We start from the raw sequence: 17611 nt of genomic DNA on the forward strand, positions 1-17611 counted from the left end.
ATAGCAGCAACCACCACTTGCATTTAATCCATATGAGTTAACACCCTTCCAAAAAGTCAGTCTCCTACTGAAAAAATGAAATGAAATGTCGTATGGCTTTTCGTGCCGGGATATCCCAGGACGGGTTCGGCTTGCCAGATGCAGGTCTTTCTATTTGATTCCCGTAGGCGACCTGCGCGTCGTGATGAGGATGAAATGATGATGAAGACAACACATACACCGAGCCCCCGTGCCACTGGAATTAACCAACTAAGGTTAAAATCCCCGACCCGGCCGGGAATCGAACCCGGAACCCTCGGAACCGAAGGCCAGTACGCTGATCGTTCAGCCAACGAGTCGGACACTCTCCTACTAAAGATCTTAGACTGCTGGCTCCTATATCCTGACACCCAAAAGGCATATTATTAACTTAGTACAGAAATGCTTTACATTCCATATATCAACGTTATTGGTTTAACGTCCCACTATCTACATTTTTATGGTTTTTGGAGATGTTGGCGTACCAGAATGTTGTCACCCAGGAGTTGTTTTTACGTATCTGTAAATCTACCGACACTAGGCTGACACATTTGAGCACCTTCAATAATATTACCTTTGTGACAGTAACTTATGATACAGAATCATTCTATTTTTATCAGGCATTAGAAGGGTTCCATCATATTATCCACATCATCATCAAAAGGAGAAAGTAAGTAAGAAAGCAGTAACAGAGTGTGAGAGTAGACAGAGTACTAAGCTTTTCCAAAAATGTTCTAAAGAAACAAAAGCAAGATATTTTATTTGAAGTGAATATACTACTGAATACGCTTGCAGCGAATCTGTGCAACAAATTCTTACCTAGCAAGCAAAGAGCCTGCCTGGTAGCCATGATCGTTAAAGGCGTCAATTCTATATGGTTTGACACCAAGGCTAACTGCTTCAAGTCCTGTTGGTTGAAAACATTTTCATCATCAGAACATTGGCTAGTAGGGTAGGAGATGTGGTGGTATATAATTTCTAACCAATGTACAGGAAGCCTGGATTCAATTCCAAACCTCTCCGCAGTGCTCATGGAGTAAAGGCATACGACGCTGTTGATAGTGATTCATCCATTGGATGGGGATATTAAGCCTTGAGCAGACTCCCTGAGGTTATTCGATATAAGTAGGCTGTGTGCCAACACAAAGTTTCATCCTCTCCTTACCTTACGTAGGTGGTTTGAAAAGTTCTCGGAATGTACTAGAATTAAGTATCTTACCTCGGTGGAACTGCTTTTATTTTTCAACATAGTCTCCCTGTAGACTAATGCATTTGGTCCAGCGATGTTCCAATGCCTTGATCCCATCTCGAAAATGAGATTCCTCCAGGCCTGCAAAATACCTCTCCAATTCAGCTGTCAGTTCTTCCCTTGTAGAAATTTTCCGTCCACCGAGGAAAATTTTCAACTTGGGGAATAGATGAAAGTCTGATGGTGCCAAATCAGGTGAATAAGGTGGATGTGGCAACAATTCGTACCTCAGTTCATGAAGTTTTGCCATGGCAATAACACTTGTGTGCGGCGGAGCATTGTCCTGATGAAGGATGACCTTTTTCCTTGCCAAACCAGGTCTTGTTTCGCGTATCTTTTCCTGTAGTTGGTCTAGGAGGTTTGCATAGTATTGCCCCATAATTGTTTGGCCAGTAGGAAGATAATCTATCAGCAGAATGCCTTTTGCATCCCAGAAAACTGAGGCCATGACCTTTCCGGCCGAACGCACTGCCTTCGCTTTCTTTGGTGGTGGTGGTGGTGGTGAATCACTATGTTTCCAATGCTTGGACTGCTGTTTTGTCTCTGGGATATAGTAGTGGAACCAAGTTTCATCTGTAGTCACAAACCGGCGCAAAAAATCTTGTTGGTTGCATTGAAAACAGGCCAGACTTTGTTCGGACATTTCCAATATGGTGCGTTCATTGTCCAATGTCAAGAGCCGCGGCACCCATCTTGCGGATAATTTTTCATACCCAATTCTTCGGTTAAAATATAACAGACCCATTCAGAAGACATCCCTACAGCTTCAGCAATCTCCCACACTTTCAGTCGACGATCCTCCATGAACATTTTATGCACTTTTGCAATAAATTCTGGGGTTGTAACACTTTTTGGCCGCCCACTACGCAGATCATCATCCAAGCCCTCCCGACCAAATTTAAACTCGCTGGTCCACTTGGCAACAGTTGAAAATGAAGGAGCAGAGTCCCCCAGTGTGTTCTGAAAGTCGGCATGAATTTCCTTTGCTTTCATACCTTTCTTTACAAAGTATTTAATCACTGCTCGAATCTCAGTTTTTTCCACTGCCACAATTCTCTACGCGGGAACAACAACAAAGAGTCGTCACTACCACACTCCTCCAGCTAGAGCACTGATGCGCCACATGTTCACTCACAAAGGATGTGTGATTATTGTGCAGGAACCTCGTTGCTCTAGCACTGACATCTAGCGGTGATTCCGAGAACTTTTCAGACCACCCTCGTATTACAATCATCATCTCACACCCAGACATGGAGGTCACCTGTGAGCACCAAATAGAAAGACCTACTCCAAGCAAGCCAAACATGTCCCCTGACAATCCCGGCAGTAAAATATGCAAATGGCACTTGTTCTTGTCAAAGAGTCAAGGTAAGCGGAGACAGCTCTATCTTCCCTAGTAGCCCAACTTTTGACAGATATGGATATTTTAAACCCTGACTCATGGCCAGGGCAGTAGACGGACTGGTTTTCTTGGGTCATTTTTCTGGGGCCCAGCCCTCCCCTGGAGGCCCAGGATGGAGGCCCGGACCGCAGTTGGCAAAAAAAAAAATCTAAATTAATTTTTTTTAAAGGCGAAAAGTAAATGAAATAAACCACTAAGAATGCCTGGTCGTACTTGCGGAACGCCCGCAATTTATTAGCAGTTATCTTTATATTCTTGTGTTTGTAAGTAATATAATAGAAAAGGGTAGGTTTTACATTGTTTTGAAGAACCAGCACTATTGTTGTCAAAGAGGAAGAGCTTGCGGTTGTTGAGACTGCCCGTCTAACTCCCCTTCCTCCGTTTGTCTCGTCGCCTTTCCTTTATTTTTGTAACAATGCTAGTTCCTAATATTGCCATTTACAGTGAAGTTTCTTTATCTGTTTTGGTTTTTGATCTTCATTTTCTATAAAAATATTTTATAGTTGAGTGATCACGTTTGTGTAGTAATTAAACCATAGTAAGTTTATTTGTTAATGTTTTTTTAACTGTTTAGTTTTAGTTTTTGATTTCATTAGTGGTAACAGTATAACATTAGTCACCATGAGCAACTACTATAAACCAGAAGTTAAATCATATTTATCTTCAGTTGAATAATAATGTATTTTTCTTTCTTTTTTAAATATAGTACTAGGCCTGCCAGTAAACCATTAATAATTATATTTTTGAGACGGTGTTTGTATTTAGCATTTAGGATCCAAAAAACATTAATAGCAGACCACATCTATAATTTAGATAAATTAAAGAGCATTCTAACTTTAAGGCAGTTTAAGTATTGTACTACACTTTAAGATTGTACTGTACTGTATGCTCCACATTACAGGAGGCCTCAGCTTGCAAGTCCTTGTGAAATAACGTTAAATTATACAAACAAACCTTTTAGATAGAGCAGAGCAGAATTTAGTTAAATTTAATTTAATGTATACTAGTGGACCTGTGCTGCTCCGTAGCATTCATAACAAATAGGTCAGATAACTCGTCTTGATATGCCTGACATAGTCGTATTGTTTTGCCTGCCATTTTCAATGGTTTTATGAACATTTAATAAGAAGCGTGTTATGATATGCCACAGTTCATAGTCAGAATTCATCCATTCTGATGTCATGTCGTCTGTTTGATAAAAATCTATCCATACATTCGGTTTTTCTTAATTCTGTAGTTCTTGATGTAGGCTTGGTATAGTGTCGTAGAAGGAAATGGTATTTTTAATCGCAGTTCTGCTACACAGAAGGAGAGTTTTTTTGCCAAGCAGAGAACTTTTTTAAGATACATGACCTTCGCTCTTTCTGGTGTAGCTAGGTTATTCTTTAACAGGTGTTCCCAGATGTCTAAAGCGTATGTCATGATGGGGTCTATTTGTACGTAGACTTTTTTCTCTTAGCAGCATGTAAGTTATTAGGAATGCTCTGCCATCTGTTGAATATATTTTGAAGCTGGGAAATGTTAGAGAATCTATCCAGCAGAGAAAAGTATTCTTCTGCAATCAGAGTAAATGTATACTCTCTGGCTTGACAGGCAGTAATCTAACATGCCAGTGTCATTACTAAGAATGAAAATCATATGTAACACATTAAGTGTTGGTTGCTTAGCAACCTACTAAGTACAGAATGTATTGTGGGTTAGGGTAAGTCTTCATCTGCAGTTGTTGGAGTGATAATTTAACGATCTGATTTTATGATTACTCAAAGTTGGCTGAACTTGGAGACCTATCAATGTCTCATGATTCACCGGCAGATAATTGCAGAGAGAATAAAACAAAATTGAAACAAATCGGTCCAGTAGAACAGACAGACGGATTTTACAAAGCTGTTTTTAGTAAACTCTTAATAAATGGATTATAATTATGTACGGATGAGCTAGTCCAGTATACATATATAAAGACTTTGTTAATGTGCTGAAACGTTTGAGTCAAACAAGGAATAATTCTTAAGACAATTCAAAAACACATTTTCAATATTTATTCATTCCAAAACACGATACGGTGTGTAATAAAACTTGAATAACGTAACTTCAGCTTTTAGAATTTTTAAGATTTAATTTGATGAAGGTTGAACTTTAAGAAATGTATAAGAAATTTTTTTTTTTAAACACGTAAGATTTTTGTAAGCGAGGTCAACGAAATTTTCTTGCTGGGGCATTTTTGGGCGAGAGAGGGAGGCGGAGGGAAGAGAGGGGGGGGGGGGGGGGTGTCAAGTAATTTGCCTGGGGCCCGTCAAAGCTGTCTACTGCCCTGCCCATAGCCAAGTGATTTCAAATTACTGTATGGAAGGGACTCAATATTAAGACTCACAGAGCAGTTCAGAGTGGAGAACAAGAGAACAACCAGCAGATCTTACGTGGTTTCTAGGACAACTTAGAGAATGGTAGAAAGGAATACCTAACTCAAAGCCACTGGTGGACTGTATCATTTCATTTCCGGGTAGTTCCTCGGAATGGGAGTGTGGATTTAATTCAGTGAACAACATTTTAACAGATAAAAGAACAGAATTACATCTTCTCATCTTTAATGTCCATTAACTTAAATGGGCTCCCCTTTTCTTAACTGAAACATGCTGCCATATGTAACATTTTGATTTCAGGAGCATCATGCTGCCACAGCAGCTAAAGGGATACATGTTGCTCAAAATGAGGATTATAGTCAGATAAAGAAGAAATATGGGCCCTATATTGAGCTGGTGAGGTTGATTAAGTATTAATTTATGGATAAAATTCTGAAAATGCACTACCTAATCCTCCTGTAACATACGAAGGTGGATCACATATAAACAGGATTTCTTTTAAATTTATTGCATCAAACAAAAAAATACACATACAGAAATCACTTTTCTACATAGTGCCCTGCCTTCAATACACATTTTCTCCATCGGATTGGTAAGTTTCTTATGCCATTCTTATAGAAAAAAGAGGAACGTGTGCTGAACCACATGCGCATGAACTCTTCTACACTTGCATCATCATCAAACCACTGTCCTCCTAGGTCTTGTTCAAGAGGTCCAAACAAATGGTACTCGCAGGGCGATAAGTCTGGACTGTACGGAGGGTGTTCCAGAGGTGTCCAGTAAATTACCTCCAGTTTTTCCCATGTTAAAGCCTATGGAGAATGCCATTTTGGATCAGTCGCTGGCGTTGCTTTGCGATACGCAGCTTTTGCTTCATCCAAAAGGCGACAATAATAGCCTGCATTAATTATCCTTTGTTTGTGAAGAAAATCCACCAGCGAAACACCTGTGGAGTCCCAGAAAACTGTTGTAAGAACAATTTTTTCAGCAAATGGGCATGTTTTAGCCTTGACCGGACCTGCTTTGTCTCTTCGCTGCCACTCCAAGCTTGCTTGCTTGCTTTGATTCTGCGGTGTAATGATGCACCTAAGTTTCATCACAAGTCACAATACAACACAAGAAATCCTCTCCTTCCTCCCCGTAGCAACTCAGGAGTCTCTGATAAACTCTGTAATGGAGTTCATCTCAGATGATAGTTCGAGCACTTCCGTAACTTATTCCTATGGCTAAAACAATCTGCAAAATTTTTATTTGCCAATCATCATCAACAACAGAACAGATGTAAGGCTTTGCAGGCATTTGCTCTATTAACCAGCGTTTTGTCTTAGGTCTGACACTAGACTCATCAAAGTGGGATGTGTCAGACCCTACCCACTGACGCTGGAGTATATGCAGAATGTCACAAATGGCAACAATGATGTCTGCAGTGATGCTTGTCCGTGGTCTCCTTTCATGCGGACCAATTTCCACAGCTTCTCTTCCTGCCACAAATTTTTTAGTCCACTCAAGCACTGGAGTCTGCGAAAGTGTTTTTTCCCCAAACTGCACGCGAAGCCATCTCAAAATTTTGGAAGGTGTGGATCCCTCTCTTGCGAGAAATTTGATAGTGATGCATTGCGTAACAGACATGTGCATCTCTTGCTCACTCATGGCGTACTGAACTAGCCCAGCTCTCTACCGTCCTTCATGCATGCAAATCCCTTCTCCAGACACCCCCAACATCATCTTGGCAAAGCCCTACCTCAGAATTACTATTAACAGCAGCGGTACATTAAAATTCCCATTTATATTTGATCCGCCTTCGTAATTATCCTAGCCACACACTTCCATATGGGGTCAGGACTGTTTTACACTATACTTACTCTATAGAATATACATGCGGCAATGTCTATTATTTGTCAGTACACATTCAGATTTTCTCATCAGTTATTAATTTATTAAGTATTTTATTTTCCTATGTTTCACACAGCCTACTAGAAATAATAATAATAAGAAGAACTTTATTCACAAACAGGAATACCAAACCAGCTTCCGAAAATCCAGATCCTTCCACAATCTACAAATGGCTATCACCTAACTGAAACTCAAAGCCAGACCATTTGTTGTCACTTTTGTAGATTTCCAGAAAGCATATAACTCAATTGACTGCACCACCCTTTTCTAATTTCTCCAAGAATTTGGCCTAGACAACATGACCCAGGAGATCACCCAAGGAACACTCACTGGTATGTCTTCCAAAGTAAAATTCAGATCTGAGATTTCTGAAGCCTTTCAAATCCAAACAGGAGTTTGGCAAGGATATGGTCTATCACAACTGTGCTGCCCTCGACAGGGTCATCAGGGAATGGAGACATGTTCTCCCACCTAAAGGAATCCCTAATTGAGTTCAAATAGGATGATGAACTCTTAATGGTATCAATATTGATTGCCTTGCTTTTGCAGATGACCTAGCTCTACCTACTTCCTCTCCTGAACTAGCTACTTAACAAATCAATTACCTGCATGAATGTGCAGTTAAGATTGGCCTCAAAATCTCCTACAGCAAAACCCACTTCATTTCTAACATTATACATGCTCCACCACATCTTCTGACTACCCACAGTAGAATCTTCAAAATGGAAAGATTCAAATACCTTGGTGAATGGGTTGAATCCAACAATTCTGAGAAGTTTATTGTCAGTTTGCTTTGTGCTTTACATTGCACCGACACAGATAGGTCTTATGGTGACGATGGGAGAGGAAAGGCAAAATTTCCGAAGGACTGGCAGAGGGGTATAATCCGTCTAATTTATAAAATGCGTGGGGATAGAGGCAATCCTAGTAATTATAGAGGAATAACACTATTAGATTCCCTCAGCATGCACAGGAATCTTAGCAAATAGACTGTTGAAGTGGGCAGAAGAGCTCAACATCCTCATGATACTCCAGAGTGGTTTCAGAAAGGGGAGAACAACAACTGATATCATGATTGTCAAAACAATAATAGATATATATTTAAAAAGGAAAGGAGGTAAATTATATATTGCCGCAGTTGACTTTGAGAAGGCCTTTGACACAGTTTGCAGGGGTGCATTGCAGTAGCGGCCGGCCCGTAAGGACTCTCGGACAGTGCCCTCCCTAGAGAACCAAAAGGTTTTCTTTTTACTTTCTCCGATATTTGAAGTAAAAAACTGGACTCAAATAACGCTAAGTACATTTCATCGTAAAACTGTAAATTCTCATCAATAAGGAAGACTGTTAGGCAATATCAAACTTAGGTGAGTGACTTTCAGCACGCAGTTCGCCGGTAAATATTTTCAGGTTGAAGGTACGGCATGGACTCTCGAGCTTCTGTTCCAGGACATAGCAGGATATGGTGAAGGTGAGGGGTGAGAAGGGAGAGAGATGTAAGGAGGAAAGCACGCTGGTGGACGGTTTCGGAGGGACAAAGAGTGCGGGAAGAGGCTTTAAACTCAGCCAACTGGATCCCTCGCTGCGCTACCTAGAGCGACGCATCAAGTCGGCTGTGGTAGGAGTAAAGGCATCTTCACAAACCTCTCTATGAGCATGCGCCAAACATGGCTGCATATAATGACATTAGATAATAATTCATTACCTTGTTTGCCCTATTTTAATTATATCTGAAGACGAAAAATAATAATGAATGACAATGAAATGTAATATTTGAGACTAGGAATGTGATTCAAATTGCAAAGGTGAAGAAGCAACACAGGCCTCTGGCTTGCATCCTTCGTTTTGTGAGGGTTGGCAGCAGTTAGAGAGTTTGTTTTCTCGCGGAAGGCTTGAATGAGTGCAGTGATGCTGGTCAGTAGCTGTACTCTTTGTTTGTAATCTTCTTTTATGTTCGTGCTTCATGGTGATTATTCTGTACGCTATTAAGCTTTGAATGTAGTGTGTTCATTTACCGGTGTGATTGTGATTTGGAACCGCTTGTGGTGATAGTAATATCCTCGCGATTTCTTCATCTGTGTTTACTGATGATGATGATGATAATGATAATAATAGTAATATTGAGTTGAAACTGGTGACATGACGAATCGTCATGCTGGTGAGTTGTGCTCACAGTGCTTAAATCTTAAATGTCTTTCCTTTTTCTTTTAAAATTTTCATACTTATTCTGACAATGCTTACATCTTTGGGTGATTAATTATTCCTGATTTTGAAAATGAATTCTGTGGACACTATTTTCTTTTGATAGTAAATTAGAATTGAAAAGGCTAGGACGTCCGAAACCCAATTTAAATATTACACAGGTTTAGAATCCTTGCAATAGTAAATTGCACATCGTACAAGCACACAGAGTTGTTGTGTGCATGTGAGATAAGAAATGCATTCTTTTGCTACACGGGTTTGGTTACGAATTCTCGTGATTTCGCGTAGACATTAACTGGTGTTACGATCCTAAATCTCCTGAATGAGTTTGAAAAAAGAACAATTCTAATGAAAAGCATCTGATGGCCAGGCAGGCATCAATTTTTGGAAGTGAGACATAGTCTCTCATAGTGCATTGGCACTGCTGGTGGCTTCAAGTAGCCTATGCAGTGGCCTCCACGGTATGCACTAGCCTTGCGTCTTGGTAGGTCTGCTAAGTACCAACTGATGAGCCCAACTTAGCACACGAGGGCAAAATGCAGGCAACCAAGAATGAGTTCGCTGGAAAATTTATAAAGTCCAATAACAAACCATTATATTGGTATTATAAATTTACTCATTCAGGACAAATATTTCATGCTCCCTATGGGAATCAACATCTATATCAACATGAGAGTATTAAGTCAAAAAAGAAAGAAAATGATCTTAAAATTAAGAGATGGATAAAGAATGAATAGAATAATCCTAGTAATGTAAGCAAGTACTTAGCTGTAGTTAGAAATATGTGTATGCGTACCCACAGCTGGCGGTAATCCGTAGCTGGCGGAGTAGGATCTGGTGTGTGCATGACCGTTCTTAGCTTATATAGTAGTTATGAGGTGTTGGCGTGTTCTCTCAGCTGCCAGAAATCTGTGGCAGGGAGAGATAAGAGGCTTTGCCCACTGGTTGGTGGTTATCCGTGACTGGGGGGGGGTTAGATTTGTCATATGCGCCCATGCAGGCACTTGGACAATAGAATATTATATGCAGGCTTATGTTCAAGACATCAAGAAACTATAGTAAAAATGAATGGAATAATCCTAGTAAAGTAAGAAGCAAGTACTTAGCTGTAATCAGAAATATGTGTATATCGGTAAAAGCTATAAGCACAATTACTCAGGCACTGAGAGAGACAGGGACGAACCCACAGCTGGCGGTTATCCGTAGCTGACGGAGTAGGATCTGGTGTGTGCATGGGTGCTCTTAGCTTATTTAGCAGTTAAGAAGTGATAGTGTTTTCCTCAACTGCCAGAGATCCATGGCGGGGAGAGGTAGGAGGCTTGCCCCGTGGTTGGTAGTTATCCATGACTGGGGGGTGGATGTGGCATATGCGTCCATGCAGGCACTTTGACAATAGAATATTATAAGCAGGCTTATATTCCAGATATCATAGTGTCTATTAATTGGAAAAAAACTCTGTATAGACTTCTGGAAATAAATATCAATATGGCCTCTCCTAAATGAGGATACAAGACACGAGTTGGGGTCACAGTTAGCGAGGCTTATGTACTGGTAATACAAGGTAGTGAGTATGAACTTCTTTGTATTATCCTGCCATCCGATGTTTGATTGGACATGAAAGCTATGTAATTAGAAATAACTACAATCTGACAATGAGATGCTACATTGATATGCTAACATATCTTGCAGTCTCTCAGTCAGCAAACAAGGTTCACAGCTATATTGGTACTTACAACTAACACTGGAACTCTTTCAAACTACAACAAAGACTTTCAAAAAAATATTAATGTAACTGCCATAAGCCAAAGAACGGTTGAATAAGAGCAAAACTCCAAAATGTATGCCTTCCTATATGACAGTAGGCTATTATGCCTTTGCTGGCAGGATGTAGTGTTTACAGTGCACTATGTCTTCTGGTATGGGCTAGAATAAATTTGTTATTTTCATTGACCTGTCTCAGTCTCATCCTTGTCTTTGACGATAAGAAAGTGACCGAGGTATGAGCGATTCTAGTAATACCGCTCCTTATGCAGTCAGTCCCTGTTATGAATGGTGTGAAAAAAATCGCCCATAGGGTTGGTTGGTGCATGCATTTCGGTGGGCTTAGCAGACAGATATAGTATGTAACAGCAACTGTTGGCGCAGTGAGGAAAGCAACAGGAAACTACCCCACTCTTCATTTCCCTAGTATGCCTCTTCAGTGACACCTAGGCTATCTATGACAGCCATTGGTGGAGCTGTAGAGGTTCAAACCAGCCTTCAGGCTGAATACCCAACACATTATCTGGGTTAAGTCTGAAGGTTCCCACCAGTGTCTGGTTGACCAATTTTGTTCTGTACTTATAGTTCAGTTATTATGAGTTTCGACTTGGCGTTTCAGCGCTGCCTTTTGGCGGAGGGTAAGTGAATTAATCAATAGCCAATCAGAGGCAGATGATTGCTCCGAGAGTGTGCGTTAGATTCTAGTTCCGGTTAGCAGTGTTGTTGATCTGCTGTTTACAGTAACCACGTGCTATCAGCTGTGTGTTGTATTGTGCTCAGTTCTTTTCGTGGTCCTTGTGTCGCTTTCACCTAGGTTTTTGTTTGTTTATATTTCATAGTGTAGAGTTTATAAATGTATTGTTTAGTATTTTTAATAGTATAGCGCGTTATATTGTAGTGAATACTGTGTAACAGGTGATCTAGTTTATATAGTAGCTTGGTTTAATATTTCATTCAGAAGTTATAAAGTAGGTTAATTTTAGGCCCGTGCGTGAATTTGATATTCTGTCATGTAGACACCTACGACTAAGAATGAAGCTCCCAAGAGAAGAAAGCCCTTCAAATGCGGTACTCCACTAAGGAGCCAGGCCCGGAAAATTGTAATGTTAGGGAGTCATTCTTGACAAAGCACCAACAATGGCGGCTAGAAGGAATGAGCTGATTAAGTGGTTGAAGGAGCACAATATTTTGGTTCGCGATGACATGAGGAAGGGGGATCTTATGCATCTCTTGTTAAAACAAAACAAGCCCCAGTGCCCAGTTTATGTGGTGGATGAACATGCCAGAAGGAACGGGCATAAAGTAGTTCACCTTCCACTCTACCATTGCCATTTTAACGCCATAGAACTGATTTGGGCCAAAGTGAAGGATTATGTAGCAGAGAATAACAGACTTTTCACAGTTTCGGAAGTTGAAAGACTTATTTTCGAAGCCATAGGCCGTACAAGTGCGGAGGACTGGAGCAACGTTGTGAGGCGCACGAAATCCGATATGATTAAAGCTTGGGAGAACAAAAGTCTCACAAACAGTTATGTTGAAGACTTTATTATCTCTTTAGGGTCAAGCGAGAGTGAAACCTCAACAGACGATGACAATGCCGATAGTGACTCAGAAATGAGTGGTATATTCTCTTTGTAGGATTATTTCCTTCGTTACGGGAAACTGAATCTAACAGCAACGCGAGATCTTCTACACTGTGAGTAGAAATTTAATTTTTCTCACGTTTTATCTGTTCGAGCATCGACATATTTTTTATCTTGTAGTCTTATCCTAAATGTGTTATGTATTATTGTTCAACTTACGTGAATCATGTATGTTGCCACAAAGAATAACTGATTATGGACTCATATTCTAGTATTTAAATTTCTATTCGTGTTGTGTATCGTACATCAGCAGTTTTGTATTTGTAGCAATTTGGCACCACCATCTGACTTCTGGCTAACTGTCAAGTTGAAACTCATAAAAACGAAACTATAGTATGTCTTTGGCATGTAATATACACATTCAGCACAGCCTAACAGGCTGAAAATCAATTTTGAGTAGGCCTACAATGCGATTGTGGAAACTAAAAATTTAACTTAAGCAAGATTCATAATCTAATTCCCTACTTCCCTCTCATCTCAGATTCATTAATACAGGTCATAAGTATGTGGCCACAACTAACTTGAATTATGTATTAACATACCGCAAAGAAAAAGTTAACTAATACACATTTAGAACAGAGACATTTAAAATGATTAAGTTAGTGGCTGAAGTGAAAAATAAAATACCCACATCAAATTTATGACATCTTACTAAAAGGATGAAAATGATCATAAATATGGCTCTTACCAAATGGAGCCCAGCTGCACCAGGTATCTCTGTTAGCATCAGTAACGTCTGCTGGCGGTGTTAGATTGGAACAATTCTGATGCAGAACAGTTTTTACAACACTGATTGGCTTGCGGGAAAGATGGTAACAAGTGTAAGATATGAATGTCAGAATAAGAACACTACTGCGATACCTGAAACAAACATAATAAACGTTCCCTGTAATAGTAACAAAGTTCAAATACAGTAGAAACATTCCTACAGAACATACAGAAACTGATTGATTTCAACATTCTACAAAATAAAAATGAGAAAAAGACTGCATGAAATGGAGGATATTTCAAGTCTTCAATAATCTCTTTTACTCTCACTGAAAAATTCTTTCAGGCAAGAGGTGTTTACTGTAAAGGCTGATACTCCTTCTTATAATCCTGCATATTAACTGACCAATGAATAACACAAAGAACAATCCAACCATTTACTTTGTTTCTAATAAATATATAAATTAAGTCTACTCACCAAATTGCCTTACGAGACTGGATTCCAGGACAACATCTACCAGTTGCCTTCTGGATAACCTTAATTCCAAGTGGAACATCAACATATTGTAATGCTACCTTTGTACTCATTTTAATACTGAAATTTTTTAGTATCCTATGGCTGACAATTGTCTTCTCAACTTGACATTTAGGTCTGAAGTGTCACCGACTTTCTAATTCTCTGTCCCTTTATACAGTCATCTGCAAAGCAAAAAAATAATACATATATATATTATGTCTACCTAGAAATTTTAACCTCCAATTTATGAATAAATGGTCCTATCTAATCTTGAAAGATAACAGAACAGTTTAAATATTCATGTCCACAAGCGAAACTTACCTTATAACTCGTAGATTTCGTTTGGCCTCCACATGCTCTGCATGTACACCAGAGGCTGTCAAAAACATCACCTTGACATAACCTGTACCTAATCCCGACTCAACAGGATGACCAAATAACTGTACAGTCTTTGTTCAAAGACTATCGCGCTCACTCTGAGAACAAGAGATAATTATGTCATCAGTAAAAGGCAAAGAACTAAAATTATAGGTTCTCTTTCTAAAAAATTTACGAAAAGCAGAACGTCTAAAATTTAAGACAACATAAAAGTGTAATGAAAAAGGTATTATTCACTGTATGCACTGATCAAAATTGACAATAACAGCTACGAGTGCCGAAGTTAAATTATTCCCAAACATGAGTTAGCCCACAGGTCACGTGCACGTTATGCAGTAGTACAGTGAGCATTGGAAGCATTTATTCATCATACTGACAAAGCTTGAAAAGTCTGACTCGTTGGCTGTATGGCCAGCGTACTGGCCTTCGGTTCAGAAGTTCCCGGGTTCGGGGATTTTAATCGCTTCTGATTAACTCTTCTGGCTTAGGGACTGGGTATTTGTGTGCGTCCCAACACTCTCCTCTTCATATTCAGACAGCGTACCACACTAACAACCACCACAGAAACACGCAATAGTGATTACATTCCTCCATATAGGGTTGGCGTCACGAAGGGCATCCGGCCGTAAAACAGGACCAAATCCACATGTGCGACCCAGTTCGCACCCACGACCCCAGAGGTGTGGGAAAAGCGGTAGAAAAAGTAGTAGAAGAAGAAGAAGACTGACAAAGCTTCTGACACTATAAACTAACTAAAATCATTGAAATGGGACTGCCATTGTGGTGAAGGACTGATATGTGATGAGAAAACGAGGTTTTGCCAATATTCCTGCTCATTCAAGCGATAAATGGTTACTCTATACCGACACAGTAACACATGCAAATATAAAAATGAACTCGTCATATCGTACCGGTAGGTCATTACAATGACAACCAACTGGATTGTGTACCGTATCGCTTTAATGCGATTTCGCACTGCGATAACGTCTCTGGATTTGATAGTGTAGGTGTAGAGGAGAACAAGCGAAGTAAGATCGTTTATAACAACTGTTGTTGCTAATGTTTAATATGATAGTGTTGATACATATATAAATAATTTTGTAATTTATTTTACGTGACGTCGTCATCCGCTACATAGATAGAAAGGTGACGTTCCGATAATCAGCCAGTCTATCACAGGCTGTTTCTGGCAAACAAGTGATAAGTTACATCGATATTCCGACTTCGCTAAATGGCACAACAATGGCGAGTGGCCGATTTAAAAGATTCTCGTCTCGTTTTGTTTGCAAATGGATAGGCTAAAAATATGAGTGGCATTGTAGCGAATGCAAGTACAGTTGGTGAATAAAGACATTGATCATTTGAACCACAGTTTGGAAAAATCGGCACTTTTTTCGTTTAAATATCAATTCCGACCTCTCGTGTGGGGACAGTTAAAAAGCTTTCTCTAAGCCCGAGATTATGGTACCGGTACAAGTACAAGTAAGTTATGTGGGGTCGAAAATGTGATAATCCATATCAAATAGAGTAGTATTTATCCATATCTAGCTGCAGTATCCGTCGTTGACGGCACACCACGTAGAATTTACATTATGACATTTTTATCCACCACTAATATTGTTCCCCAGATTCTGAGACATAGGAGTTGGAGGAGGGGAGCTGGAGGTTTGTTTCGGTGAAGGAGCAAGGAGCTTGGGGGGGGGGGGGCGACCTCTTGACTAAGAGCTTTATTGATTTTTCATTTTTTACATTTGTGCTTGGTTGACATATTATATGTTTTTACAATTTGATTTGACAGGTTTACAATGTGATTTTGAGTTTTACATTATCAACTAACCTAAAATACGTTCTGAGAATAGCAGTGGCAGGGCGAGTGGCGATCTCAAGGATCCTTCGGTCCCCGTACCATTGGGCAGCAAGCCGGACGAGGTGAGGCGAGGAAAGAGGGACGCAGTACCTGAACTGCGATATCGGTTTCCGATGCCTTGCACTCAAAAATACGAGCGAGGTTTTTTCTCATTGCTTTCAAGTTTTTTTCATGTGAGGTTTGGGCTTTACCGATAGCCTTGGTGGCCCTGAGTATACGCCACGGCACCTCACGATTCGTGACGTCATAACGCTAAGGCCGAGAAGAGGCTACGGACGCACGTCATATCATTCGCAACTTAATACACATCCAATTGATTCAATCTTTATTTTTACAGAGCAGTTACCGTACCAAAACATGTAAGGCGTATTATTGAGCATTTCTAACGTAAGGATTCGGCTTAAAAAAAGTTTAAATAACGAAATTTTACACAAACAGGTACCCGACTATCCCTATACTTTGTTTGGTAATTTCCAAAATATTCACACTCTGTTCAAGAGAAAAGTGGAATAATTGGTAACTCGCAGACTTTACATAGGTATTGATGAATTCATAGGCAACAACAAGGTCGAACTCGCGCTAACGTTGACAACAAATTGTACTCCTTTTCCGAATTAGGTATATTTTTAAAAGTGATATACGTTACTTTTGCGTTATTGCGGTTAGGGGCGCGCAGCTCTGAACTTGTATCCGGGAGATAGTGGGTTCGAACCCCACTGTCGGCAGCCCTGAAGATGGATTTCCGTGGTTTCCCATTTTCACACCAGTCAAATGCTGGGGCTGTACCTTAATTAAGGCCATAGAGTTAGTAAATAACACACTAGAGGTAGCATTGGCGCCATCGTCTACGAGAGAATCACCGTAGCGAGCGGAGCATGTTGAAATCGCAGCTGTTTGGCAAAAAGCTCACTCTGCCGTACTCATCAATGTAAATTGGGGACTTTTAAAACTCTGTGGATGTAGATACGATTTAAATTTCTTACATGTAAACATTCTCAGATACTACAGTATACTTGCGATGCTTCTCTCCAGTAAAAACGAGAGCTCTAAAACCAAATATACAGGAGAAATGAGTGATAAAAGAGGACGGTGTTCAAGTGCAGTTAAGTAACACAAAATCAATTTGCTATTCATATTAAGTCTTCTACCAAAATACGTTTAGAAGTAGGGCACGTATATTTTGCTATCTTTTGTGTAAATGGCCAGGAATTTGCTATAATTCTGACCAATGACCGAAAATGTCCTCTCTCGTACGAAGCGGATGAGAGAATTTTTAGGCCTAAAAACGTTGGCGAGATTTTGGGGTAAACTAGACAAAATATTGTCATCGCCGGTTTAGACGCTGGCTTTCTGAGCCCATGTTGGGCGGTTCGAGCCTAACTCAGTACGGTTATACTTGAAGATGCTCAAATATGTCAACCTCTTGTAGATAAATTTACCGGCACATGAAAAAACTCCCGTAGGAAAAAAGTCCGACACCTCAGCGTCTCTGAAAACCGCATAAGTAGTAAGTGGGACGTAAATCTATTATTATTATTATTATTATTATTATTATTATTATTATTATTATTATTATTATTATTATTATTATTATCGATGTTTTCTAAATGCGATTACAA

The 17611-nt window shown here is 39.8% G+C and overlaps 1 protein-coding gene across 5 annotated transcripts in view; it reads right to left on the reverse strand.

Moving 5' to 3' along the window:
- Positions 1 to 17611, reverse strand: part of MFS16 (major facilitator superfamily transporter 16) — a 210170-nt gene that overhangs the window by 97518 nt on the left and 95041 nt on the right. For 4 of the 5 annotated variants that reach the window (XM_067135066.2, XM_067135065.2, XM_067135062.2 and 1 more), the window contains exons 2-4: positions 14069 to 14223; positions 13709 to 13929; positions 13211 to 13383 (exon numbers count right to left, since the gene is read on the reverse strand). In XM_067135066.2, the coding sequence (XP_066991167.1) occupies positions 13211 to 13383; positions 13709 to 13818 (283 nt within the window). In that variant the 5' untranslated portion in view covers positions 13819 to 13929; positions 14069 to 14223. The remainder of the gene's footprint in view (positions 1 to 13210; positions 13384 to 13708; positions 13930 to 14068; positions 14224 to 17611) is intronic. The other variant, XM_067135064.2, reaches the window with a different exon arrangement.

The sequence above is a fragment of the Anabrus simplex genome, chromosome 1, assembly GCF_040414725.1.
Source record: "Anabrus simplex isolate iqAnaSimp1 chromosome 1, ASM4041472v1, whole genome shotgun sequence".
Classification (NCBI taxonomy): domain Eukaryota; kingdom Metazoa; phylum Arthropoda; class Insecta; order Orthoptera; family Tettigoniidae; genus Anabrus; species Anabrus simplex.